We start from the raw sequence: 25562 nt of genomic DNA on the forward strand, positions 1-25562 counted from the left end.
TGAGCGGTATGATGGCTGCGTGATCCCATGGTGTTTATACTTGCGTACTATTGTTTGTACAGATGAATGTGGTACCTTCAGGATGTTTGGAAATTGCTCCCAAGGATGAACCAGACTTGTGGAGGTCTCTGCTTACTTCTTTTGATATTCCCATGATGTCAAGGAAAGAGGCACTGAGTTTGAAGGGAGGCCTTGAAATGCATCCACAGGTACACCTCCAATTGACTCAGGCTTATTGACATCATTTATCAGAAGCTTCTAAACCATGACCTAATTTTCTGGAATTTTCCAAGCTGTTTAAAGGCACAGTCAACTTAGTGTATGTTAACTTCTGACCCACTGGAATTGTGATACAGTGAAATAATCTGTCTGTAAACAATTGTTGGAAAATGACTTGTCATGCACAGAGTAGATGTCCTAACCGACTTGCCAAAACTATAGTTTGTTAACAAGAAATGTGTGGCGTGGTTGAAAAACAAGTTTTAATGACTCCAACCTAAGTGTATGTAAAATTCTGACTTCAACTGTACATATGAGATGAGCAGTATGTAAACATTATTAAAGTGACTAGTGTTCCATTATTAAAGTGACTACTGATTCCATGCCTATGTATATAGGGCAGCAGCCTCTAAGGTGCAGGGTTGAGTAACTGGGTGGTAGCCGGCTAGTGATGGCTATTTAAGTCTGATGGTCTTGCGATAGAATCTGTTTTTCAGTCTCTCGTCCCAGCTTTGATGCACCTGTACTGACCTTGCCTTCTGGATGATAGAGGGGTGAACAAGCTGTGGCTCGGGTGGTTGATGTCTTTGATGATCTTTTTTGCCTTCCTGTGACATCAGGTGCTGCAGGTGTCCTGGAGGGCAGGCAGTCTGCCCCCGGTGATGTGTTGGGCAGACTGCACCACCCTCTGGAGATTCCTGCATTTGCGGGCAGTGCAGTTGCCGCACCGGACTGTGCTACAGCATGACAGGATGCTCTCAATTGTGCATCTGTAAAAGTTTGTGAGGGTCTTAGGCGCCAAGCCAAATTTCTTCAGCCTCCTGAGGTTGAAGAGGCGCTGTTGAGCCTTCTTCACCACACTGTCTGTGTGGGTGGACCATTTCAGATTGTCATTGATGTGTACGCCAAGGAACTTGAAGCTTTCTACCTTCTCCACTGCGGTCCCGTCGATGTGGGTGGGGGGTGCTCCCTCTGCTGTTTCCTGAAGTCCATGATCAGCTCCTTCATTTTGTTGAGGGAGAGATTATTTTCCTGGCACGACTCTGCCAGGACCCTTACCTCCTCCCTGTAGGCTTTCTCATCATTGTTGGTAATCAGGCCTACTACTGTTGTCGTCTGCAAACTTGATGATTGAGTATTCAGCCCAAGGGCACGACGGCCACTGGTCGCAAAAGGCATGGATTTCTGGGGGGGAGGGGCATTACAACCACACAAAGTGGATGCAGCCGGGAAATTTGAGACAGTATCAAGTTCTTCTCAAATTGTGAATGAGAGACTGATGAAGTGTGTACAGCCTGCGCAAAAAGCAAACCAGAGCTCATGCCTTTCATCTGATTTTTTTTTCAAATCATCATTAGAGTGGCATCATGCAGCACCATATAGCCCAACATTTGTATCACAACTAATGTTACATAAATAACTCTAAATTAAGCATATAGGAGGACCTGTTTCTTTGGTAACTGCTGAACACAGAATAGCCGATGTGCCCACTCCCTCAAATCGTTTGGAGACAATATCATTTCTATTTTATTCAGCTATGTTCAATTGTGTTATTCATACTATAAAATAATGCCACGTAATTCTAAGAAAATCTTGTCTAAATGAACTAGTGTAGCCAGATCAGGGCCTAACATAAGGACAACTCAGAGTATGCTATTCTGTTCTGTTCTTCATAGCATGTTTCTTTAGACCTGTCTAAAATTAATCATGGATTCATTGTGATGGTGTAGGCTATATTACATGGATTTCTTAGACATTTTCAGATGTGGATGTTCCAAATGTCTGCATTAGTGGCTTGTAAACTATGCGTTGAAGCCAGGAGATGCTAAATGTTTTTATGTTAATTAACGGTCAATTACTGTGAGGCCGGTAGTTATTTGCGTGACAATCACCGGTTGACAAAATGTCATGACCGCAACAGCCCTAACCAAAACAGACCATTAAACTTCCACACAGACGGCCCATCCCAGCGTGAATAAAGCTGGTTACGGTTATCACATGATTATACTGCTCTCTCCCTCTCTCCATCTGTTCTCTCTTTGTCTCTGTCTGTCTGTGTTCTCTCTCTGCTCTCTCTCCATTTGCCTCTCTCTCCATGACATGTTGAGTCGCAGGCCTGCCTGCCAGCACACAGACCGCCGAGGTGGTTCTAATTGAGTAATGATGAGTTGGTGCTCTCTCCAAAAACCCAAAGATGACTCCAGGGCCACAGCTGTCCCCCCCACCCCACCCGCCCCCTCATTTGCACAAAAACCCAAGCTACTCTGAGCGTGTGTGTGACAGAGCGAGGGATGGTAGAGTTATTCTTCTGGAGGAGTATATGGCATTTGATTCTCCTGCCACCCACCTCCAAAGTATTGGAATACATTTGTTTTGTGGTTTTTATAGTCTATATTTTTGCCTATTGGATTTGATTTCCCTATTTTATTGGCTGCGGCCCACCCCAACCCCAAGTGCATATTAGTTCCATGCTAGACTGCATGTCTGTGGATTGCCTTCAGTCCTGTTGAATTGAATATTCACTGTACTATGCTGTTAAAAAGAATAACTACTTGATTTTAGTATGACTTGCATAGTCTGTATTTATCGATAGGTATTTATTTCCTTTATTATTGAACTATTTCCTTACCAGATACGAGAATACCTATTGGTGGGAAGAACATTATGACAACTGAGCAACTGCTGCTAGAGTCCGACCATGCATGGGTGGACTTCTGAAAGGAGTCAATTGAAATTGAGCCCCAGCTGCCTTCCCCCCATGTAAAGTTGTTTACATGGCCTATATATATATTTTTTTTTTTGAGTTACTGAAATTAAAAACATAGATGAAATAAACATTTTCAATTGTGCGGGGGAGGGTCCCCTCAACGGCATTTTGAAATTGCTAAGTCTGCCCCTGCGAAAATCAACCCACCAAAAATGGACACTGCTGCTGCATGCTAGCACAGGCTATTACCGCTCATCACTCCGGAAAAGGAGTTCCCATGTTTAACGTGCAACGGATAGAGGGAGAGAGCTAGAGAGGTGCAGAATGTGCTGACGCTGCGCTTTCGTCTGAACTCCCCAAATCAATAATCAGCCGCGGTTCAGCCGTGCACTGCCAGGAGAAGGAGGCTGCAAAGCACTGGCCTCGGGTGCGGTGGGCCCGAAAAGGAGGCCCTGGCAGCCGGACACAGGGCTTTTGATTAAATCCTTTATTGTGCTCCACTCAGGCAAAGGGCCAAGGCGAAACAAACGCAGAGAAATGACTGGAGGGGTGGAAAAGGAGAGCGAGGAGAGTGAAGGGAAATGGGATCTCTTTTTCTCTCTGTTAGCCCTCCCTCACTCTCTACCTCGCTCTCCCTCTGTGACTGAAAAGATGTTTGATTTACTGTATGGGGTAGTTGTGGTGAGGTGAAAAGTTTTTGTCCCTCAACAGACCGGCTGGCTCTGGTTGTGTATCGTCTTTCTGTTCACTAAGCCCCTTTCCTTTCTCAATGGTACATTGCTTGTCTGGGATTATTTCTATTTTTGGACAATGTAAATGTAATGTATAAGGGACTCAGTCTCTGGAGTCTAGACAATAGTGTTTTTGGCTGCCTCCAACTGCTGTTTATGGGATATGTGGTCTTCCTTGAGCAAATATGAAATGAAAAGCACATGCATTCACATTTTAAAGGACAAGCGATAGTCCGGTAGTGCAGCGCTCTGTCAATGGAGGCCTTCTGGAATCTAATTTTTAAGGTTTTTCCAGAAAATATAACCATGGTTTGTGTTGTTGTTTCAGCTGTTTCTCTTCTGGATTTGACCGAGCAGTTCACACCACCAGAAACTGCTCCCCCTACCCTGGTGAACCTAGTGGATGCCATTGAGAAGAAAGGTACGCACTCACACACAAGGCAATGCAACACAACGCAAACATTAACATACATACACAGTAAATAGAAATATACAGCGGTATCCTAGTAGTCGCCTTTCAGAGGAGAGGCACAATGGGAATACATGATATTATTCAGGTAGTATTCCGTTAGTCCAAAACCAGTCTCATATCTGCTCAGACTGCACTATACAGCCAATACTGTAGTGTTTATTTGTCCCTGATATTTATTCTCACCTGTGTGCTCATGGTGTCATGCAGGACAGTGGTCTTCATTCACACTGTATTACCAATTAACCTCTCTAGGCTAGATGGGATGCTACCGTCCCACCTGACCAACATCCAGTGAAAGTGCAGGGCGCCAAATTCAAACTACAGAATTGTAAATATTTAACATTCTTGAAAATACACAAGCAATATGTCAAACTTAAGCTTGACTTCTTGTTAATCCAGCCACGGTGTCAGTTTTCAAAAAGGCTTTACGGCGAAAGCAAACCATGCTATTATCTGAGGACAGCACCCCATCAAACAAACACAGACAATCATATTTCATCCTGCCAGGCGCGACACAAAACTCAGAAATAACAATATAATTCATGCCTTGCCTTTGAAGAGCCTCTTCTGTTGGCACTCCAATATGTCCCATAAACATCACAAATGGTCCTTTTGTTTGATTAATTCTGTCGTTGTATATCCAAAATGTCCATTTATTTGGCGTGTTTGATCCAGAAAAACACCGCTTCCAACTCGTGCAACATGACTACAAAATATCTAATAAGTTACCTGTAATCTTTGTCCAAAGATTTCAAACAACTTTCCTAATACAACTTTAGGTCTTTTTTTACGTAAATAATCGATCAAATTTAAGACGGGATAAACTGCGTTCAATACCGGACAAAAACAAAGTGGAGCGTGCTTTCAGGTCATGCGCCTCTAACAAACAGTACACTTCACTTGACCCTCATTCTGAACTGCCCTACTTCTTCATTACACAAAGGAAAAACATTCAACCAATTTCTAAAGACTGTTGGCATCTAGTGGAAGCGATAGGAACTGCAAGCAAGAGCCTTAGAAATCTAGATCCCCATAGAAAACTCATTGAAAAGAGTGACCTCAAATTCTTTTGCCCCTGGATGGTTTGTCCTCGGGGTTTCACCTGCCAAATAAGTTCTGTTATACTCACAGACATCATATCCAAATCTACTAATAACACACATATCCTAGTTTCTGGGCCTGAGTAGCAGGCAGTTTACTTTGGGCACGCTTTTCATCCGGATGTGAAAATACTGCCCCCTACGCTAGAGAGGTTAACACCACTCAGGAGGACTGTCTTCATTCACACTGTATTACCAACTAACACCACTCAGGACGAGGTCTTCATTCACAGTTTCAGTGCGCGTAGGGGAGAGCCGGGACTAAAGTAACAAAGGGCGAAATAACACGGCCATTTTCTCAGATGACACTGATGCTAGAATGATGTAGTGAAGTCAGCCCGTTCCTAATGCGGAGGACAAGCTCCCTGCAAAAAAAAAACAGCCCAATGCCGACAATGTTTTGCCCAGTTATCTACAAAACATGTTTCTGTAAGTAAAAAAAAACGGACCTGGAAAGGTTGGTTGGAAAGGTTGGTTGTAGAGGTGTTTAGTTTAAGGTTGCAACAATGTAATTTTCTTAACCCATCATAGGTTTCAAGTATCATGCCAGCTAGTCTTGGGTCTTAGCCTGGGAGAAATTACAGGAGAGACGGGTGGGACGAAAGTAACACAATGTTAACTGAGGGACCTGAAATAAAATAAACGTTTAATCACAGGCCATTGTCTCCTCTAGTTCATATTGCTTTTAAAATGTTAGCATAATCTCAACAAATGACAGAATGTTTGAAAATTATATGACATCATTAGAATGATGCCTTAATTAATTGACTTGATCGATCAGCTTCTCGCATAAGCTTTTGTCGACAGGTTAATGGTAAAAAATATATTTATGATTCTGGGGTTGAATACCATGTGTCAAGCCATGGAAATGTGATAAGCATGATGAGTTTGCCGTTTGTGAAGTTGTGAAGAGAATAATGTTTTACAATTCTATCAAGACACGAGGAGTGCGCCAAGGACAGCTGGAGCGCACCTGCATAATCATTGAAAATGGTGAAAAACATACTCTACATTCCCATTTAAAGGGATACTTCGGGATTTTGGCAATGAGGCCCTTTATCTACAGTACTTCCCCAGAGTCAGATGAACTTGTGGATACCATTTTTATTTGTCTATGCTCAGTATGAAGGAAGTTAGAGTTTCGCGTATCTACTCGACTTCTTCATTGTGCTAATGCTAGTTAGCATTGGCTCGCGAAACTACTTCAAAATTACAGTTGCTAATGGTAGACATATAAGTTGTTTGTCATGAGATATGGTATCACTAACTGCATAGATCTGAGTAATTAGAGGGAAAAAACGTGTTCCTTTTGTCCCAGTTTTCCCCTACATACATACACGGACACACACAGAGACGTGCACACAAACAAATAACCGTGCACACACACAAATAACCGTGCACACACAGCCATGCACAGGCACAAAGGTGGGGCACACACACCTTTCGTCCCACTCTACCCAATACCACAAAATTGTATAAAGTACAATATATACGTGTTGGACAGACGTGTCAATTTCACATATTAATGCTCACTATGCTTGGTTTCTGGCTCTTTAACTTGTTTTAGGCTAAAATCTTATTTTAGTTTTTTTTTAAATTAAATATATTACTCAATCTCATTACTGTAATGTACATTTTGTAGGACTTTACATGCATTTCATTTATAAAATAACTAGCATATTTAATTAAAATCAATTAAATGTTGTTTAAAGTGATACATATTCAAAGACCGTTATTGTTTCTGGGTATTCACATTACAAATGAGTCATATTTTACACCAAAAAATGATCACGTGTTTAGCATTTCTTCAAGTTCCTTTACAAAGTACAGTTTTTTTCATTAATAACATTCGGCCCATAACGCACTACCAAGAAGAGAAGATCAAAGATGGCTACAAGGTAAGCTAGTCTTTTCTCTATTACTATGTTTAAATTTGATAATAGTCCTCGTACACCCCATTGACCCATTTTTTTTTTTTATATTATCATTACCGTAACTGTGTAATACTTAACAATATTTTTTTTACCCCTTTTTCTCCACAGTTTCCAATTGGTAGTTACAGTCTTGCGTCCTCCGAAACACGACCCAACCAAGCCGCACTGCTTTTTGACACAATGCCCACTTAACCCGGAAGCCAACCACACCAATGTGTCGGAGGAAACACCGCACACCTGGTGACCGTGTCAGCGTGCATGTGCCCGGCCCGCCACAGGAGTCACTAGAGCGCGATGGGACAAGGACATCCCTGCCGGCCAAACCCTCCCCTAACCCGGACGACGCTGGCCCAATTGTGCGCCACCCTATGGGTCTCCCGGTCGCGGCCCGCTGTGACAGAGCCTGGACTCGAACCAGGATCTCTAGTGGCACAGCTAGCAACTGCGATGCAGTGCCTTAGACCACTGCACCACTCGGGAGGCCCAACTGTATAATACTTGATGTTTGAGCAGAAACATTGAATAAACTATTTACAGTATAATAGAGCATGAATTGATGATGTAAATCTTTTTGCTGAGTCATAGTGGTTTCTGCCATTGTTAGCTAAATTTGCTAAGGGCTTCTCATGACCATAATGACCAATTCTCATTACCATGCCATATGGTTGCCTTATGGTAATTATAAGTTGGGTAATTATAACTGTTTCTGATGCATGTAAAATGTAACTCCATCACACTATGTGAGCAACAGATACACTGCTAACCAAACAACAGTGCTAGGTGCATGCACACTTGAATTAAAGAATAACTACACAAAAAATGATTTATTTTATAAAATATTTTTGGACCTAAAAAATTGTCTCCTGATGTGGTTTATGCAATATTCGCACATCCAATTGTGTTTTTCTATTAATTATTTATGTTTTTGAAAACCTGAAGAAAAAAAATTGAACAACCACCACCCCTCATGCTTCCATAAACCTTCATAATCCCACCACTGCAAAAAAAAAAATGATAGGGAAAAACTGAGTTACCATTTTATAATTTAAAGGCTTTTTAAAGGCACATTAAACTTTAAAAAAATCTTACACTAAGATGCCTTTAAACAGCTTGGAACATTCCAGAAAATTATGTCATGGCTTTAGAAGCTTCTGATAGGCTAATTGATATCATTTGAGTCAATTGGAGGTGTACCTGTGGATGTATTTCAAGGCCTACCTTCAAACTCAGTGCTTTACTTGACATCATGGGAAAATAAAAATAAATCAGCTAAGACCTCAGAAAAAAAATTGTAGACCTCCACAAGTCTCCTTGAGAGCAATTTCTAAAGGCCTGAAGGTACCATGTTCATCTGTACAAACACACGTATAAACACCATGGGACCACGCAGCCATCATACCGCTCAGGAAGGAGATGCGTTCTGTCTCCTGGAGATGAACATACTTTGGTGCGAAAAGTGCAAATCAATCCCAGAACAACAGCAAAGGACCTTGTGAAGATGCTTGAGGAAACAGGTACAAAAGTATCTATATCCACAGTAAGTGGAGTCCTATATCGACATAACCTGAAAGGCCGCTCAGCAAGGAAGAAGCCACTGCTCCAAAACCGGCATAAAAAAGCCAGACTACGGTTTGCAACTGCACATGGGGACAAAGATCATACTTTTTGGAGAAATGGCCTCTGGTCTGATGAAACAAAAATAAAACTGTTTGGCCATAATGACCATCATTATGTTTGGAGGAAAAAGGGGGATGCTTGCAAGCCGAAGAACACCATCCCAACCATGAAGCACTGGGGTGGCAGCATCATGTTGTGGGGGTGCTTTGCTGCAAGAGGGACTGGTGCACTTCACAAAATAGATGGCATCATGAGGGAGGAAAATTATGTGGATGTATTGAAGCAACATCTCAAGACATCAGTCAGGAAGTTAAAGCTTGGTCGCAAATGGGTCTTCCAAATGGACAATGACCCCAAAAAGCATACTTCCAAAATTTTTGGCAAAATAACTTAAGGACAACAAAGTCAAGGTATTAGAGTGGCCATCACAAAGCCCTGATCTCAATCCTATTGAAAATTTGTGGGCAGAACTGAAAAAGAGTGTGCGAGCAAGGAGGCCTACAAACCTGACTCAGTTACACCAGCTCTGTCAGGAGGAATGGGCCAAAATTCACCCAACTTATTGTGGGAAAGCTTGTGGAAGGCTACCCGACACGTTTGATCCAAGTTAAACAATTTAAAGGCAATGCTACCAAATACTAATTGAGTGTATGTAAACTTCTGACCCACTGGGAATGTGATGAAAGAAAAAAAAGCTGAAATAAATTATTCTCTCTACTATTATTCTGACATTTCACATTCTACAAATGTATTAAAACTTAAAAACCGAAATATCTTATTTACATACAGTACCAGTCTAAAGTTTGGACACACCTACTCATTCAAGGGTTTTTCTTTATTTGTACTATTTTCTACATTATAGAATAATAGTAAAGACATCAAAACTATGAAATAACACATGGAATCATGCAGTAACCCAAAAAATATATATTTTATATTTGAGATTCTTCAAAGTAGCCACGCTTTGCCTTGACAGCTTTGCACCCTTTTTGGTTACTACTTGGTTCCATATGTGCTATTTCATAGTTTTATGTCTTCACTATTATTCTACAATGTAGGAAATAGTACAAATAAAGAAAAACCCTTGAATGAGTAGGTGTGTCCAAACTTTTGAATGTTACTGTGCATTTAAATCATTTGCTTTTTATTTTACTGACGGTGCCTGCATCTGATGGTCACTCTCAGCGGACGGAGAGAGCAGCAGACTGAGGGTTCGCTTCTTACTATCCCTCTGCTCTCCCTTTACTCCGCTGACAAAAAGTGACACCGTCTTCCAACTGATGGCAAAACTCGAGTCGCACCGCATTATTTCTGCCTCATGCACAAATTCATGTTGTTACTCCTATGAACAGAGAAAGTGAAATATTTCTCGATATTAAAAAAGGCCCAAGCCGCTAATAATAACATCAACCTCAAGCCTATAGATACTTTCCTACTCATTCGTTGCTGTTGCAGTGCTTGTTTTAGTGCTGAGTGGAAATAGGAAGAATGCGTATTTTATGGCTTGTTGACGGCGCTGAGTAAGAACTTTAAACATCAACGCACTCATAAAAACAGCTTCTCTTTGCTGTTTTTGTTGACAGTCTCTCTCTAGCCATGGTTTTAAACGTTTTGAAATCTTACAGTATCAACTTTGTTGTAGCTTTCTTTTATGTCTGCTACGTTACTGCAGACACGGTCATCTGAGCCATCCGATTGGCCAGTGGTAAGCCTATACTATACATGATTTGCTCTCTGGGCCTGCCGGAAAGGCAGAGTTTATGCCTTCAGACAAATGAAATGGTTCAAAATGTCAGTTTGATTACCTGATTCAGGCAGCTGAATCGGGTGCACCTACTGGCAACAGCCCGAGACTAAATTATTATTTTTTTTTCAATTGGAACACAAGGCTTTATCATCGTTTTTTTTTTTTTACAGAAATGTTTGGCGATCGACTAGGAATGCAGTACAAGAAAGTTGAGTGAAGTTCTCTCCCGGGGGATCTGCGCGGCGGTCTCGGGCTAGCTTAGAGGGAACATTGATGCCGAAATGTTGGTGGTTTACCCAATACATTACTGGGAGCTTATATAAAGTGTGAGACTCTATTTATTTGTATAACCTACAGTTTACTCACCATTAGTCAGCATCTCTACTAACTGTTTTGGGTGTATGCCAGCTCAGGCTTTTCACAAGATAAATACACACCCCATGCCAGTGATTTGTGTAGAGCCAGCTGTATGCCTCAACACCATGCATATAGATGCTGCTACACAATGAATGGCCTGGCATGTGGACTTAAAGGGATAGTTCACACAACTGACATATTGGTTTTCTTACCCTGTAAGCAGTCTATGAACGAGATAAGACTGCAATCCATGCTTGGGTTTTGTTTACCTGGTCACTGTCTCCTTGCATTTATAGCACAAAACCAATGTAAGTGAATATCCTTGAAATTAGCATTTTTCACATTTAATTTCAAAATCATCTTGAAATAACTTTATTGAGCTATACAATCCATTTTACACTTTGGGATGATTTGGACGATTTGGACATGGAACTTGAAATTGCTTATCAGGGATATCCACTTGCATTGGTTTTGTGCTATAAATGCTAAACAAAATCAAAGCATGGATTGCTATCTTGTCCATCAACTGCTTACAGGGTAAGGAAACCAATGTGCCAATGTAATTTGGGTGAATTACGACTACATTTGAGGTATGGAAACATCTGACCAACTACATTTGTTTTGTGTAATTCTCCTTTTAGGGGTTGTTTTAATAATGTAGTCTAATAAACATAATCTGATTTAATCTAAACATCTTGTTATTAAGATTGGCAGGTAAGGAAAGAAAGAGGACTGCATCAAAAAATACGGTGGAGAAGCATAAAGAGCAACTGTACAGAAATCCAGAGCTGCTTGAGGAGTACAGTTCTCATTATGTTACGGTAATGAGAACTGGCTAAAATGAAAATATACTTAATCAAAATGTCATATTTTTTTATGAAAATGTTTTGTAATAACTCTCCTGTATCTTTAGGCAATTAAAACTATTTGTAACATTTTCACCGTGCAATGTTTTTTTCTTCTTCTAACTTTACAAGCATTATGGTAATTAGATTTTATTTTGTGTGTGGTCTTAGAAAATGTGTAAAAAAAAAGAATTATCTGATTTTGAGATGGTAGTTTATCCATTTCCCCCCAAAAATGTGGGGTCTTTTCAAAATGTACCAAGAGTAATACCAAGTTAGCAAGAATCACCCAGCTGTGTGTTGGGTGATTGTTATTGATGACTCCTATGCCCTTACAGAAAGGTTTGGTAACAATGCACATGACATTGGTTTTATACCTGTATTGTAACCTGGGCTCTAAATTAAAAAAAATCATTGGTAGCACTGTTTTTCATTGGTAGAAAAGTTAGAAGCACCGCCAACATTTTAAAAGCAGCAAAAAAATACATTTTTAAGATATATAGCCTACCTACTTACTTTTAACGTGCATCTCCTGAAGAAGATATACATTTTCCTTTCTGTGCCACAAAATGTTTGCATAAACTGGTAAAGTTACCAGGTTATTAGTAGGGCTGCATGATATGGGCAATTTTTAAATCAAAGATCGCGATTTGACTTGCGATTATATATCAAAACATTTGAGTGAACTGTTGGAATCATAGAGATAGAATGATTATTCTAATCCTATGGTTGGTGTTTAGCATGACAACAAATGGAAAAAGCCAGGTAGGAGTTATGAAAGGGTGGGAACCAACGTGTTGATCGGTGTTTCCCAGGGGATCCTAATCATATTTCAATAACATTTAGACAACATTTTTAGAATTGACTATCTGATTCAGAACATGCCGTTGCACAAACATGCTGATCTACAACATGGGTAGCAACCTGTATTCGAGCTAACGTTTGCTTTGCCCTAGCTAGTAGCTATTTAGCTAAGTGGCATTTAGTTAGCGATTAGCATTAGTGATTAGCATTATTGTAGGCACTGGTTGTAACACTGTAGTTAGCCTACACTAGTAACACAGTAATCATGCTATTGCATTGTAATTGCATACTAATGGAGTTTAGCTATTTATGTAATTAGATAAATAGGGAGGGACTGTATGTAAGTGACTCATGAAATTGAATTTGGTATCATTTCCATATTTCACATGTACCAAAAAAACGAAACAGAAATTGACTTAAGTCTCTGGCAGAGTTAACTCCTAAAGAACACAAAAAACATGAAGTACTGGGAGGGGGGTGGGATGTGGGATGTGGTGTTCATTATTCATTTGTTGTTCATTCTTCAGATGGTTAAAATGGTTCAAAATTATATTTTTGCTCTTAATGTAGTACCATTTACTCATTACCTTAATGCGGTCTCATCTACCGTAACATGGCTCTCATTACCAAAATGCATCAATGATAAAATATTTCTAGAATAATATTACAGAATCCATATTATTTGAGCTGTGCATAAAATGTAATTTGCTCTATATTTATGTACTTTAAATATTAATAATAGTTTAAAACAGAAAATAAAAAAAATCAAGGTTATGAACATGCCACACATGTTATCTACCTGCCACCCTAATAACTTCTCTATCTAGCCAATTTGCAACATTTTCACCATCCAATGTTTTTTTTCCTTCTTACTTTACAAGCGTTACGGTAATGAGATGTATTTTTTGCGAGGTTTTGGGAAATATGTAAAAATTAATCTGATGATTAATTTAACAGTCAATCATTTGTGATTTTATCCATTACAAAATAAATTATTTTTGTCTTGAGCAAGAGTAATACCAAGTTAGCAAGAATCACCTAGCTGTGTACCAAACGACACCCTATTCCCTACATATTCCCTGCATTACTTAGTAGAGCACTATAAAGGGAATACGGTGTCATTTGGGATGTAGACTAAAACAGTTCCTCAAACTGAAACGTCTTTCGACTGTTTCTTCCACACAGATGTCTCTCTTCCACTTTCCTCCATCTTAGCTCCCCGGAGTGTATTCATAATCACATCCCTAGGGTCTTTACATTTAATGTGACCTGTCTGTCTGCCATGCACACTGTAGAGGGTTTCTTTTAGAAGGACGATGAGCTAACGTCTCAAATCATCTTGATTTTTCTGCAGGTCTGGACTGCAAGACACTGTACAGGACACGTCTCGCATCTGCCTCAGATGGCCCAACACAGAGCCAGAGAGAGGGCGAGTTATTATTATCACTCTTCAGATGTATTTGTTCTGTTAGAATTAGTAGTGATGTGTCATTAATCATTGAAATGAAGAGCTTTGACTGACTTACATTTGTGAGGATATTTGCAGTGACAACATTTTCTTTGTACTACTTGTATAAATAATGCATGTTCATACTTTTCTCACACCCAGTGTATGACTGGATACAACTTGCTAGTATCCTATATAAATGTATGAATATCATGCAATGCGTGTCAAAATGCTCCCAATGCTTTCTAGGGAATTTCCATGTGACAAATCTGATTTAATTAAATCCATTTGGTCAGACCCGCTGACTGTTTCTCTCTCTCACCTCTTTCCCCAGAGGTGGAGTCGGGGCCTGGTAGTGACGTGGGCGCTGTGTCGGAGTGTTTACTCCGCTACCTGCGGGAGCTGCCGTCCCCTGTCATCCCCCCCGGTGTTTACCCAGACCTGCAGGCTGTGCTGCAGCAGGGCGCCGCGGGTACATGCCACATTTCACTCACCCCTGCTTGTGCGCAACCAGTGCCCCCCACCAACCCATCCCCAGCCCCGACGAAACAGACCCAGGCAATAGCAAGTAACAGAATCACATGAAGCCGAACGAGCAAACAGATAAATTGTATGGCGAGTCAATCACATGCCCCCCTCCTGCCTGAGGGAATAGGCCCAGTGTGGAGTGCTGGGGATGAGCTATTCACAGGCATCCCAGAAATGTTGTAACTTATATTGCTACCCTGGTCCCTGGTGATGTCAGGGACGGTGTGCGTGCCTGCATGCCTGTCTGCATATGAGAGAAAGAGAAGGGGGTGTTGTGTGTGTGTGTTGAGAGAGCTCCTGTTTGTGTGTGCACTTGCGGTTGTGTGTGCGTAACGGGCTGCCGTAACACATGTGGTGTCCGTCCTCCCACAGACTGGTCCAAGGCTGTGGCGGCGAGCAGCAGTGGAGGCAGGGAGCTGAGCCTGGTCCTGGAGAGGGCCACCAGCATGCCCCTGCATCACCACCTCACCCTGCACTACCTGCTCACACACCTGGGTAAGGTGATCCAGACCTCCCATCTTAATGGCCTGGACCTTCACACCCTTGGTCTGGTCTTTGGGCCGCTGCTGATCCGGCCCAGCTCCGCCACTGGGTGAGTAGGAGAATCCCTAATCTAACATAAGAATAAAGGAGGTTGCACACTGTAAACAAGGCCCAACACACTTCAACATTCTTAAGTTGGTTGTTTTTACAATGTTCTAAAGCCACTTTCACATCACCCAGACAAACACCAACAAACAGAGTTGGGTCAGTGTACGCCGCTCGTCTGTGTTGGTTGGTGTTTGTTGTCCAATTTGGCATTTTCAATCAGCGTTTGGTGGTGTGTGCGGTGTGCAAGCAGTTTAATAGATTGCTTATTTTTAGTTGCTTTTCACTAGGTCTCAAAGCACTTTACATTGTATTGGGTAACTACTGTAACATCAAACCCCACCATTGTGTATTTGCACCTAACTTGGTAATATACAGCAGCCATTTTGTGTCAGATTGCTGAGTTACCACATAACAGCGATATCCTCGTGAAACAGACAAGAGAGCTCCAACGTCACTGGGTGAGTGAAAGGATGTGACCGTTAGATCTCGCTCCCTCGTGCGACTCCAGATGAAATCCATAAGGCCAAATGCTGTTACTACAGATTGCAGTCGAGTGCTTTTCCTCTCCCTGCACAGCACCATGTGTTTGAATGACCTGCCGTTGACTGAACATCCTATGACCATGTGTCTGACTCCCTGCCGTTGTTGATTGACAGGTGGGAGGTGGGGGAGGAGTTCCCTGCACTGGCACTGGAAAGGCTTCTGATGGAGATGGCCATGGGACAGGAAGTCCCGCACCCAGGTATAGATGGATAGATGCAGTGCTTCAAAATGGAGGGCTCCATAGAAATTAATATAGAAGCTAGAATGGATGGAAATACTGTTTTTAGAATGGAATGTATTTACTGTTGGCTCAACTTGTTTGCAATTGTTTTGCAATGGTAGTTTGCAATTGTTTGGTATTTGAATGAGTTAGTGCTGATTAGTACAGACTGATGAAATGTTCCCGGCAAAAAGTTGTTTGTTTCGTGTGTCAGGATCTGTTTGTTTGAATTACATTTATTCTATTAATCAACTGTGATGCTTGTCAAAACCTTTCCTAACTAATGGGCGTCTATGTTTATGTGTAGCTTTACCTGCCATGCCAGTAAAGGTCAAAGCTACAACTCCAGCCATGACTGAGAGCAGCATACTGAGTGATTCGGAGTGGTACTGGGGTGAAATCTCCAGGTAAAGAGCCATTCATGTAACAATAGCATTTCTAAATCAATGAAATCATTTAATACATCAACAAAATAGTAGGCCTATAGTTTAGTACTTAGGATTATAGTACTTATCTATCCAATGTACTGCATTTTTGGGTGGATTAAAACGGGATTATAGTAAACATTATTGTGGATTGTAGTATAGGATACTCTGCACACATTGAACAGCCTATTATAATTGCGTGCAAGTGATTAAGTTGTATTGTGAAGGATGTGGTGCTTTCATGAATTCCCAATTGCCTCTAACTGTGCCGTTGTGTTCCCAGGGAGGAAGTGAATGAGAAGATGAGAGACACCCCTGACGGGACGTTCATGGTCCGCGACGCCTCCAGCAAACTGGAGGGAGAGTACACACTGACCCTCAGGTGAGAGGCAGCCCCCAGTAGATTATATATACATGTTATGTCAACAGGACCATTAACATTACCATTCCTGAACCTCTGTGAATACTTGATTCTGTGTATCATTTTCTATCTCCTTTTTGAATGTGGAATGTTTGCTATTGCGATACTTGGGACCCTTGTAGCTCAGTTGGTAGAGCATGGCGCTTGCATCGCCAGGGTTGTGGGTTTGATTCCCATGGGGGGACCAGTATTAAAATGTATGCACTCATTACTGTAATTCGTTCTGGATAAGAGCATCTGTTAAATGACCAAAAAGGTCAAATGTCTTGGGTTCACATTTGAAAAAGAGCAGAGTAAAAAAACGTTAAGGAAAGAACTACAACTACTTTCTAAAGGACTTAAGACTGATTTCTCAACTGTTCCACAGGAAAGGCGGAAACAACAAGCTGATCAAGGTCTGCCACCGGGAAGGTCGCTATGGCTTCTCAGAGCCTCTCACCTTTATCACGGTGGTGGAGCTCATCAACCACTACCGCCATGAGTCCCTGGCCCAGTACAACGCCAAGCTGGACACCCGGCTCCTCTACCCTGTCTCCAAATTCCAGCAGGTACATACACTACATGAACAACAACTGAACAACATACAATTGTCAATGAAAAAAAAAGTATTTTTGCTGGCCCACCTCTCTTCAGGCTACACAAAACCCTCCTGTAATTGATACTATGGTGATATTTGTGAAATATCTGAGGGGTTGCCATTTAGGCATCTGAAGTTCCTGGATAATGCAATTAAGTTAGAATGCAAGTTGGAATGGCCTTTTCATTGAACTTTTGATGCCAAAATGGAGAAAACAGTTCCTGCTGAATTTGTATTGCTGTATTTGAATTTGTATTGCATCCTGAGTGGCTGCTTGGTGAGTATTCTCACCGACTGTTGGCTGACGTGAGAACCATATATTTAGAGAGTTAGGACATTGAGGTTTCTGCATTATGACCCATTTACATGACATTACATTCCATGGCAGCCATGTTAGCTCCCCATGGGCAATGTTGACCAATAGCAGTTCACTGAATTTTCTGAATTATTAACAATGCTATGCTCAAGATTCTCGTCATGAATGGATAAATGGAATGCTCAAAGGCACTAACATGACGTCCTGTTTTAAAAGTTGCCCCAACTCTCTAAATATATGGCTCTGGCTAACATTTCTCCTCAGGAGCAGCTGGTGAAGGAGGACAGCACTGAGGCGGTGGGCGAGCAGCTGAAGGTGTACCACGAGCAGTACCAGGAGAAGAGCTGGGAGTACGACATGCTCTACGAGGAGTACACACGTACCTCACAGGTCCTATATTGCTTATTATAAACTGGGTGGTTCGAGCCCTGAATGCTGATTGGCGGGTATGACAAAACATTTATTTTACTGCTCTAATTACGTTGGTAACCAGTTTATAATAGCAATAAGGCACCTCGGGGGTTCGTGGCATATTGGCAATATACCACAGCTAAGGGCTGTATCCTGGCACTCTGCATTGCATCGTGCTTAAAAACAGCCCGTAGCTGTGATATATTGGCCATATACCACACCCCCTCGGGCCTTATTGCTTTACTATACTGTAGGCATACTATACTGTATAGAAACTATTAGTCCACACTACTGACTTCTGGACCACCCCTCTCAAGCTCTGTCACAAAACGATTTGTCTTGTATTTGTCTTTTTTGTATCCTTCCTCTGTAACCAATGATGTGAAGGAACTGGTGAAAACGGCATGATGGAAAATCACATGCCTCCTAATTGTCATGAGGTGATCCCCTTTGTGTCTCTGTCAGGAGCTCCAGATGAAGCGCACGGCCATCGAGGCCTTCAACGAGACCATCAAGATCTTCGAAGAGCAGTGTGAGACTCAGGAGCGCTACAGCAAAGAGACCATCGAGAAGTTCCGACGTGAAGGCAACGACAAAGAGATCCAGAAGTAAGCATTTTGCCTATTCATAGTGACAAGGGTATTTATACCACAGCCTGTATCAAACTAGTACCTATGTATGTATGTAGCATGTATTTTAAGCCAATTTTAAAACAACATTCAGTCAATGTATTGTAAAGAACAGTCAAACCAAACCAGACCACTACAAATGAACCTCAGAGCAAAAACTGTTATGGAGCTTTCTTCCCACTCACTTCAGGATCCAGAGCAACTCGGAGCGTCTGAAGTCTCGGGTGACAGAGATCCACGACAGCAAGAGGAAGCTGGAGCAGGACCTGAAACAGCAGGCAACCGACAACAGAGAGATCGACAAGAGGATGAACAGCCTGAAACCAGACCTCATGCAGCTAAGGAAGATCAGGGACCAGTACCTGGTGTAAGAAAACGCTATACTGTATGATGCTATACTATCCCAGCCCTTACATTTATATTCAGTCTTTATCCAAGGACTCTTAGCTAGAACCTAGTTGGGTTAACCTTATGGGATAGACATGGAAAAAACCCACGTGGGCTACAACATGGGTCCTTATGGCTGCATTTACACAGGCAGTCCAATTCTGTTTCTTTTTTCCACTAATTTGTCTTTTGACCAATCAGATCAGCTCTTTTGCCAATAATTGGGCAAGATCAGAATTGGACTGCTTGTATAAACGCAGCCATGTGGACCCCATACCATTTTTATAGGGCTACAGTAACCTTATTTGTTTTTCATTTGAAAGACTCTTTAATATTTTGGACCATTCAGAATCAGTTTTCTGGACAGTCTGTTCTAACAAGCCAATTTTAGCTAGCTCAATAATTGAACATGGTATTAATTTTAGTTCAGTTAGTGTAGGAGGCCAACTTTCTAATTTCAGTTTAATTTTACTACAAATTCCACAAACAACACTTGAGTCCTTAAATTGATTCCACTCAAAAAAATACTTAAAAAAATACATTCCCAGCATATTACAGCATGTGAATCGCAAATCATTTGCCAAGCGATTCCTGAACAATTCATCAGCATTCTGAAAAATGGCAGCCGTCATTCTGATTCAGATTGTACTTGCCTGGGTAGCAATTAACATGGCTTGAAACTTGGACCGAGTAAGTCAACGGCCGATAAATACAGCGAGGGCCGTATAATTAGCTACTGAGAAATGTACACTCACAAAGAACGACATAGTTAACTAAGTGGTTCAAACATATCATGAGTGTTTCCTTTACTACTAACGCAAGCTTGTTCAGCAAGCAAGCCATTTTTGTTGGCTCCCATGCAAAACGAGCTAGCTAACAGTAACCAGTGTTGCCAACTTAGCGACTTTGTCGCTATATTTAGCGACTATTCAGACCCCTCTAGCGACACATTTTCAAAAAAATCGACTAGCGACAAATCTAGTGACTTTTTCTGGTGTTATTGGAGACTCTGACGGGAAAGCACGTATCGTTCGTGGGCCCCATCCCCGTCCCAAAGAAGTCACAGGCGTCCCAGTCCTCGTGCAGCAGTCCTTCCCAGCTGCAGTCAGAGCAGGAGATGATACACGGGCATACTGCCTGTATTGTAAGGCTGATTTCTACACCAAACTTAGTGATGTAAAAAAACACGACAACTCAAAAACATACTCAAAAGGCTAAGCAGTTCCACCCAAAACAAGCTGCCATTTATGGTTTTAAAAATTTACTCTGCAAAAAAGGCTGAGGCCACCATGGCATTAGCTATCACTGAACACTGTTCCATGCTGGCATGTGATCACATTGGAGAAGCATGTAGAGCTGCTTTCTCGGACTCCACTGCTGCTACCCACTTACTTCAAAGTGCACAGAAATGATTAATGGTGTTCTAGCACCATACTTTCTGAAAAAGTTGGTCGCAGATGTGGGTGACCAGCGTTTCAGCCTCCTCCTCGATGAGTCCACGGATGTAAGTGTTTCTAAGTACCTGGGGGTTGTGATAAGGTACTTAAGTGACACCAAGCAGACAATTGTATAAACTTTTCTGGGGCTTGTTGAGTTGGAGGGAGGAGATGCCAGATCTATAGCCCGTGCTGTTGAGGCTTTCCTCGAGAAGTGTTGTCTTAAAAAAGAGAAACTCCTGGGGATAGGGACTCTGTTATGACGGGGATTAACAATGGGGTGCATAAAGTGCTGAAGGAGGAGTATGGCCTCAAATATCTGGTTCTTATTCACTGTGTGTGCCACTCTCTGCAGCTTGCTCATTTGTACTTCTAAACATATTTAGGGTGTTTTTTACTCACTTTTTGTCTCTCCCACGACGTTATTCCTCTCCTACAGCGTCCATCACAATTACATGCACATGGCCAGTTATGCAAATTAGGTGATGCCATCATTTAGCGACTTTTAGGACAGCCAATGGCTACTTTCCTTACTGAGGAGTTGGCAACACTGACAGGAACTAGCTCAACAATAAACCAAGGGCTAGTATGTTCGTGACGCGCCTAGATAGCTACCTCGACAATAAGGAGGATTTTTGAGCTAGCTAGCCACATTGTTTCAGCTCGTCTTGAGTTAGAAACATAGCGTTAGCTAGCTTACTAGAAACAATGCCAAACATTAGCTAGCTAGCTAGCCATCGTTAGTTATAACAAGTCTGCAGCCAGGCAACATCAGAAAATACCAAAACTGATTAGCTAGCTAACCACACAAAAAACATCACATATAGTCCATTCCACTTACCGATCAAATCACTTTGTAGATTCCCAGCTCCCGTTGTCTTGCCTTGACATGGAGTTAGAACCCCAATGTTTACTGTACAGTCTTTGGTTTAGCGCCCGAATTTGAAATTCCGTCATATGCCCTTGCTCCTCAAAATATTGAATGTGCATGAGTCTTTAAAGAAAATGTGACAGCACGCACTAGCTAATGGCTTTTCAGGCAAACATTATGTTGACAGGAATTTCACCAGCATGATATAATACGTCACAATTAAACCCGCACAAACATGAAAATGTTGACACAACTTTGTTAATTTAACTTCTCTACATTTCATTAGATGCCGTTTTTACAGCGCATTAAAAAAGTATTCAGGGCCCATTTTGGAGCCACACTATAACCCACAGGGGTTTTCTCCATGGACAGGTTTTCTAATGCATGACCCAGGTGCTCTGCCCAACAGGGTCCCAGAGACAATCCCTGGCCATATTCACACCAGATAGCCCCTTTATAAATGGTAAAGGGCCCATTTGGGACCTATGGGTTTGCCTGTGTGTGACTTAAATGGTTAACCCGATTGGGTCCCAATCATAATTCCTGAAAAACTAACACCAGATTGCCAATGTGAAAAATGATTCAGGGCCCATTTAGGACCCATGTTATAGTCCACATGGGTTTTCCCATGTGCGACCCTGGTAGTAGGCCCAACTGGGTCCCATAGACAGACCCTGACCATATTCACTCGGTTTTTCCATGTCTTGCCCAAAAGGTCAACCCAAATGTGTACCAGCTAAGATAACCATGTAGAGCCGTTGCTCCCCACCTGGACATGTTGGTTGGGTGGCTATACAATGCTAGGCTATACAATGCTAGGCTATACAATGCTAGGCTATATGATGCTATGTTATGCTTCTTATTCTTTTCTATGAGTATTTGTGAACTGAATTGAAGAGGAATGGAGTCAAATTCTCTTTCTTTTGTCTTGCAGATGGTTGACACAGAAGGGGACGAGGCAGAAGAAGATTAATGAATGGCTGGGCATAAAGAACGAGGCAGAAGAGTAAGTGATGAAGAAGGAATGTTTGACAAGTTATTAGATCGCTTGTTAAGAGCTACGTACATGGGCAGGAGCGGACTGGAACCAGAAATCGGCTCTGGCATTTCTAATACACCCGCCCATTTTACCCCCATTATAATTTTGCTTAAAAAAAGTTGTTGGACAGGCCGAAATAGGCAAAATATTAACCAGCCCATCTGGCATTTACACATCTGGCCATCTGTAAATGTTGAATTTGAAACTATTGCCTTATATTCTGTATTGACGTCAAATTTATGTCATATTCTGGTTGTGAAAATAAATTTTATAAGACGACATAGTTACATCATTGCAACCAATTCTGCCCACTGACAATGATCATGTTGTCTTTCCCTAAAAGGCCCCAAGGCTTTTAAACTCTGCACCATCTCCCCAAACGTCCGCAGCACCAAAATACATCTAATAATAAACCTAAAACTGTTATAAAGGATTTAGAAAGACATCCAGTAAGACGATAAGTCATTAACCGCCCCATCTTTGGGCTCCCGAGTGGCGCAGCGGTCTAAGGCACTGCATCTCAGTGCAAGAGGCGTCATTGCATTCCCTGGTTCGAATCCAGGCTGCATCACATCCGGCCATGATTGGGAGTCCCATAGGGCCAACGCCTCCGTTGGCTGCCTTTCCTTTCAGTTCTCTGCTGCCAGTGACTGGAATGAATTGCAAAAATTGCTGAAGCTGGAGACTTATATTTCCCTCACTAACTTTAAACATCAGCTATCTGAGCAGCTAACCGATCGCTGCAGCTGTACATAGCCCATCTGTAAATAGCCCACCCAATCTACCTACCTCATCCCCATATTGTTTTTATTTACTTTTCTGCTCTTTTGCACACCAGCATCTCTACTTGCACATCATCATCTGCTCATTTATCACTCGTGTTAATTTGCTAAATTGTGAATAACTTCGCTACTATGGCCTATTTATTTCCTACCTCCTTATGCCATTTGCACACACTGTATATAGACTTTCTTTTTTTCTATTGTGTTATTGACTGTACACTTGTTTTTTCCATGTGTAACTCTGTGTTGTTGTTTGTGTCGCACTGCTTTGCTTTATCTTAGCCAGGTCGCAGTTGTAAATGAGAACTTGTTCTCAACTGGCCTACCTGGTTAAATAAAGGTGAAATAAAATGTAAAAAAATAAAAGGGCGGTGCACAATTGGCCCAGCGTCGTCCGGGTTTGGCCCGGGGTAGGCCGTCGTTGTAAATAAGAATTTGTTCTTAACTAAACTTGCCTAATTAAATAAAGGTTAAATATGTTTTCTTTTTTTATCTCCCTCCTACAGCTCCTACTGGCTGGTGGAGGAGGACGAAGGCTCGCCCCACCACGACGACGGCACCTGGTACATGGGCGACATCAAGCGCACCCAGGCAGAGGAGCTGCTGAGGGACAAGTGTGACGGCACCTTCCTCATCCGAGAGAGCCAGACGCAGAAGGGCTCCTATGCCTGCTCTGTAGTGTGAGTGTTTATTTCAATGTGTTACATGTCCTTTTGTGTCAGTTGAAAGAGCTAAGATTATTCATTGATGGGTTGATCTATTTAAAATTGGCAAGTAGGAAAATAGTATGTGGTTGTAACTAAAACCACATACTATATCCCTATTCTTACTTGCCAATTTTAAATAGATGTTGTTGGCATCCCCTCAAATGACATTTGTACACTGTGCCATTGATTTAAGGGGACACCAGTAGACAACAAAGGGGAGACCCATATAGCTACTGCACTGTAAAAACAATCCTGTCGTTTGTACTGTAACTTATTGTCAGCCAGTTACCTGTAAGTTATTGTAAAAATAAAGTACAGTATTCAACCTTAAATTCCATTGAAACTTTGGTTTAACAGTACATTGTAAACTTTACAGTTGCTTTGGAATTTTACATAATATATTGTACCTTTTTTACAGTAACTTACAGGTAACTGGCTACCAGTAAGTTGCCGTGAAAACAACAGGATGTTTTTACAGTGTGGAGTAGGTCAAAGCTGTGCCCTGAAAAACCTTGGTAGCGCATGGGTAAAGTTGGGGCTTGTGATGATTGTGAATTTCCTTTATTTTTTGTCTTCAGACCAACCCTAATGTATAACTAAAATGTTGTTTTGGTTTTTAATTACTAAGGAAATCTTTATGTTTGTTTGTTTGCATAAAATTGTAATCGCTGTGTCTCCCCCAGTGTGGATGGCGATGCCAAGCACTGCGTCATCTACAAGACGGACAAAGGCTATGGCTTCGCCGAGCCCTACAACCTTTACGGCTCCCTGAAGGACCTGGTGCTCCACTACAAGCATGAGTCCCTGGTCCAACACAACGACCAGCTGAATGTAACCCTGGCCTACCCGGTCCTCACCCAGACCTAGCAGCAGCACCCCAGATGAGGGGCAGCGTGGCATGATGACCCCCAATGGAGACCAGAGCTTCTAAAGCATGGCAAATCAAGCACACTACGTACTACAGTACCAGCCACAGTAAACATGAGACAAAAAACATAGACGTGTTCGTAGACGAAAAACAACATAAGCACACAGTTATGATATAAGCTTTCAGACCATAGTTAGAAGAGCAAGAGGAGTGAGAGAGGAAAGGAGAGAGTCGGGAAGCTGGAGGGTAAAGATACTGGATGTAGAATAGATTTGGGGGGAAAGGGAAGTTGATGCCAGCTTTCAGATGCATGGTGCTGAAAAGGAGGGCTGGGGTGGAGGGTCAAACTATTAGATTCTATAAAAAGCTTGCTTAAGTGCCATAGAGAGCCTTGATTGACCACAAGCCTGTGTTGTGAAAGAAGGGGACTGTGGGGTGGGTGGGTGGGTGGTGGGAGGGAGAGCAAACTACAGCTTTAGAAATATATATATATATATAGATATTGTTTTTTAAGTCCAATTTCCATGAAACTGCCGTGGGCTCTCCTCCAGTTTGTTGTAAGATATAAATTCTTTATGAAAAGAGATGTGATATATTTGGTGTATTGTGAATATATAGATGATATTCACAATAGATCAAATATATAGTGTATTGATGAATACAGTTTCTAAAGGGATTGAAGTTTCCCTTTTTCGTTTAATCATGGCTAGTGGAGAAATCTCTCCATGCTCGTTTCTACATTTCTGTTCTCGTCAGGGTTGGGGTCAATTCCATTTATATTCCAGTCATTTCAGGAAGTACACTGAAATTCCAATTCCAATGATCTTTAAT

At 41.7% G+C, this 25562-nt stretch overlaps 1 protein-coding gene across 7 annotated transcripts in view; it reads left to right on the forward strand.

The window, feature by feature from the left end:
• LOC106599005 (phosphatidylinositol 3-kinase regulatory subunit beta) overlaps positions 1-25161 on the forward strand; it is a 40947-nt gene extending 15786 nt beyond the window's left edge. For all 7 annotated transcript variants that reach the window (XM_014190048.2, XM_045714538.1, XM_045714539.1 and 4 more), the window contains 14 exons: positions 3986-4078; positions 13888-13962; positions 14315-14452; positions 14881-15100; positions 15756-15841; positions 16170-16269; positions 16571-16669; positions 17076-17256; positions 17866-17991; positions 18478-18620; positions 18832-19008; positions 22270-22341; positions 23663-23836; positions 24547-25161. In XM_014190048.2, coding sequence (XP_014045523.1) covers positions 3986-4078; positions 13888-13962; positions 14315-14452; positions 14881-15100; positions 15756-15841; positions 16170-16269; positions 16571-16669; positions 17076-17256; positions 17866-17991; positions 18478-18620; positions 18832-19008; positions 22270-22341; positions 23663-23836; positions 24547-24730 — 1868 coding nt within the window. In that variant the 3' untranslated portion in view covers positions 24731-25161. The remainder of the gene's footprint in view (positions 1-3985; positions 4079-13887; positions 13963-14314; positions 14453-14880; positions 15101-15755; positions 15842-16169; positions 16270-16570; positions 16670-17075; positions 17257-17865; positions 17992-18477; positions 18621-18831; positions 19009-22269; positions 22342-23662; positions 23837-24546) is intronic.
• Positions 25162-25562: the final 401 nt, after the last annotated feature.

This window comes from Salmo salar, chromosome ssa03, assembly GCF_905237065.1.
Source record: "Salmo salar chromosome ssa03, Ssal_v3.1, whole genome shotgun sequence".
NCBI classification, from domain to species: domain Eukaryota; kingdom Metazoa; phylum Chordata; class Actinopteri; order Salmoniformes; family Salmonidae; genus Salmo; species Salmo salar.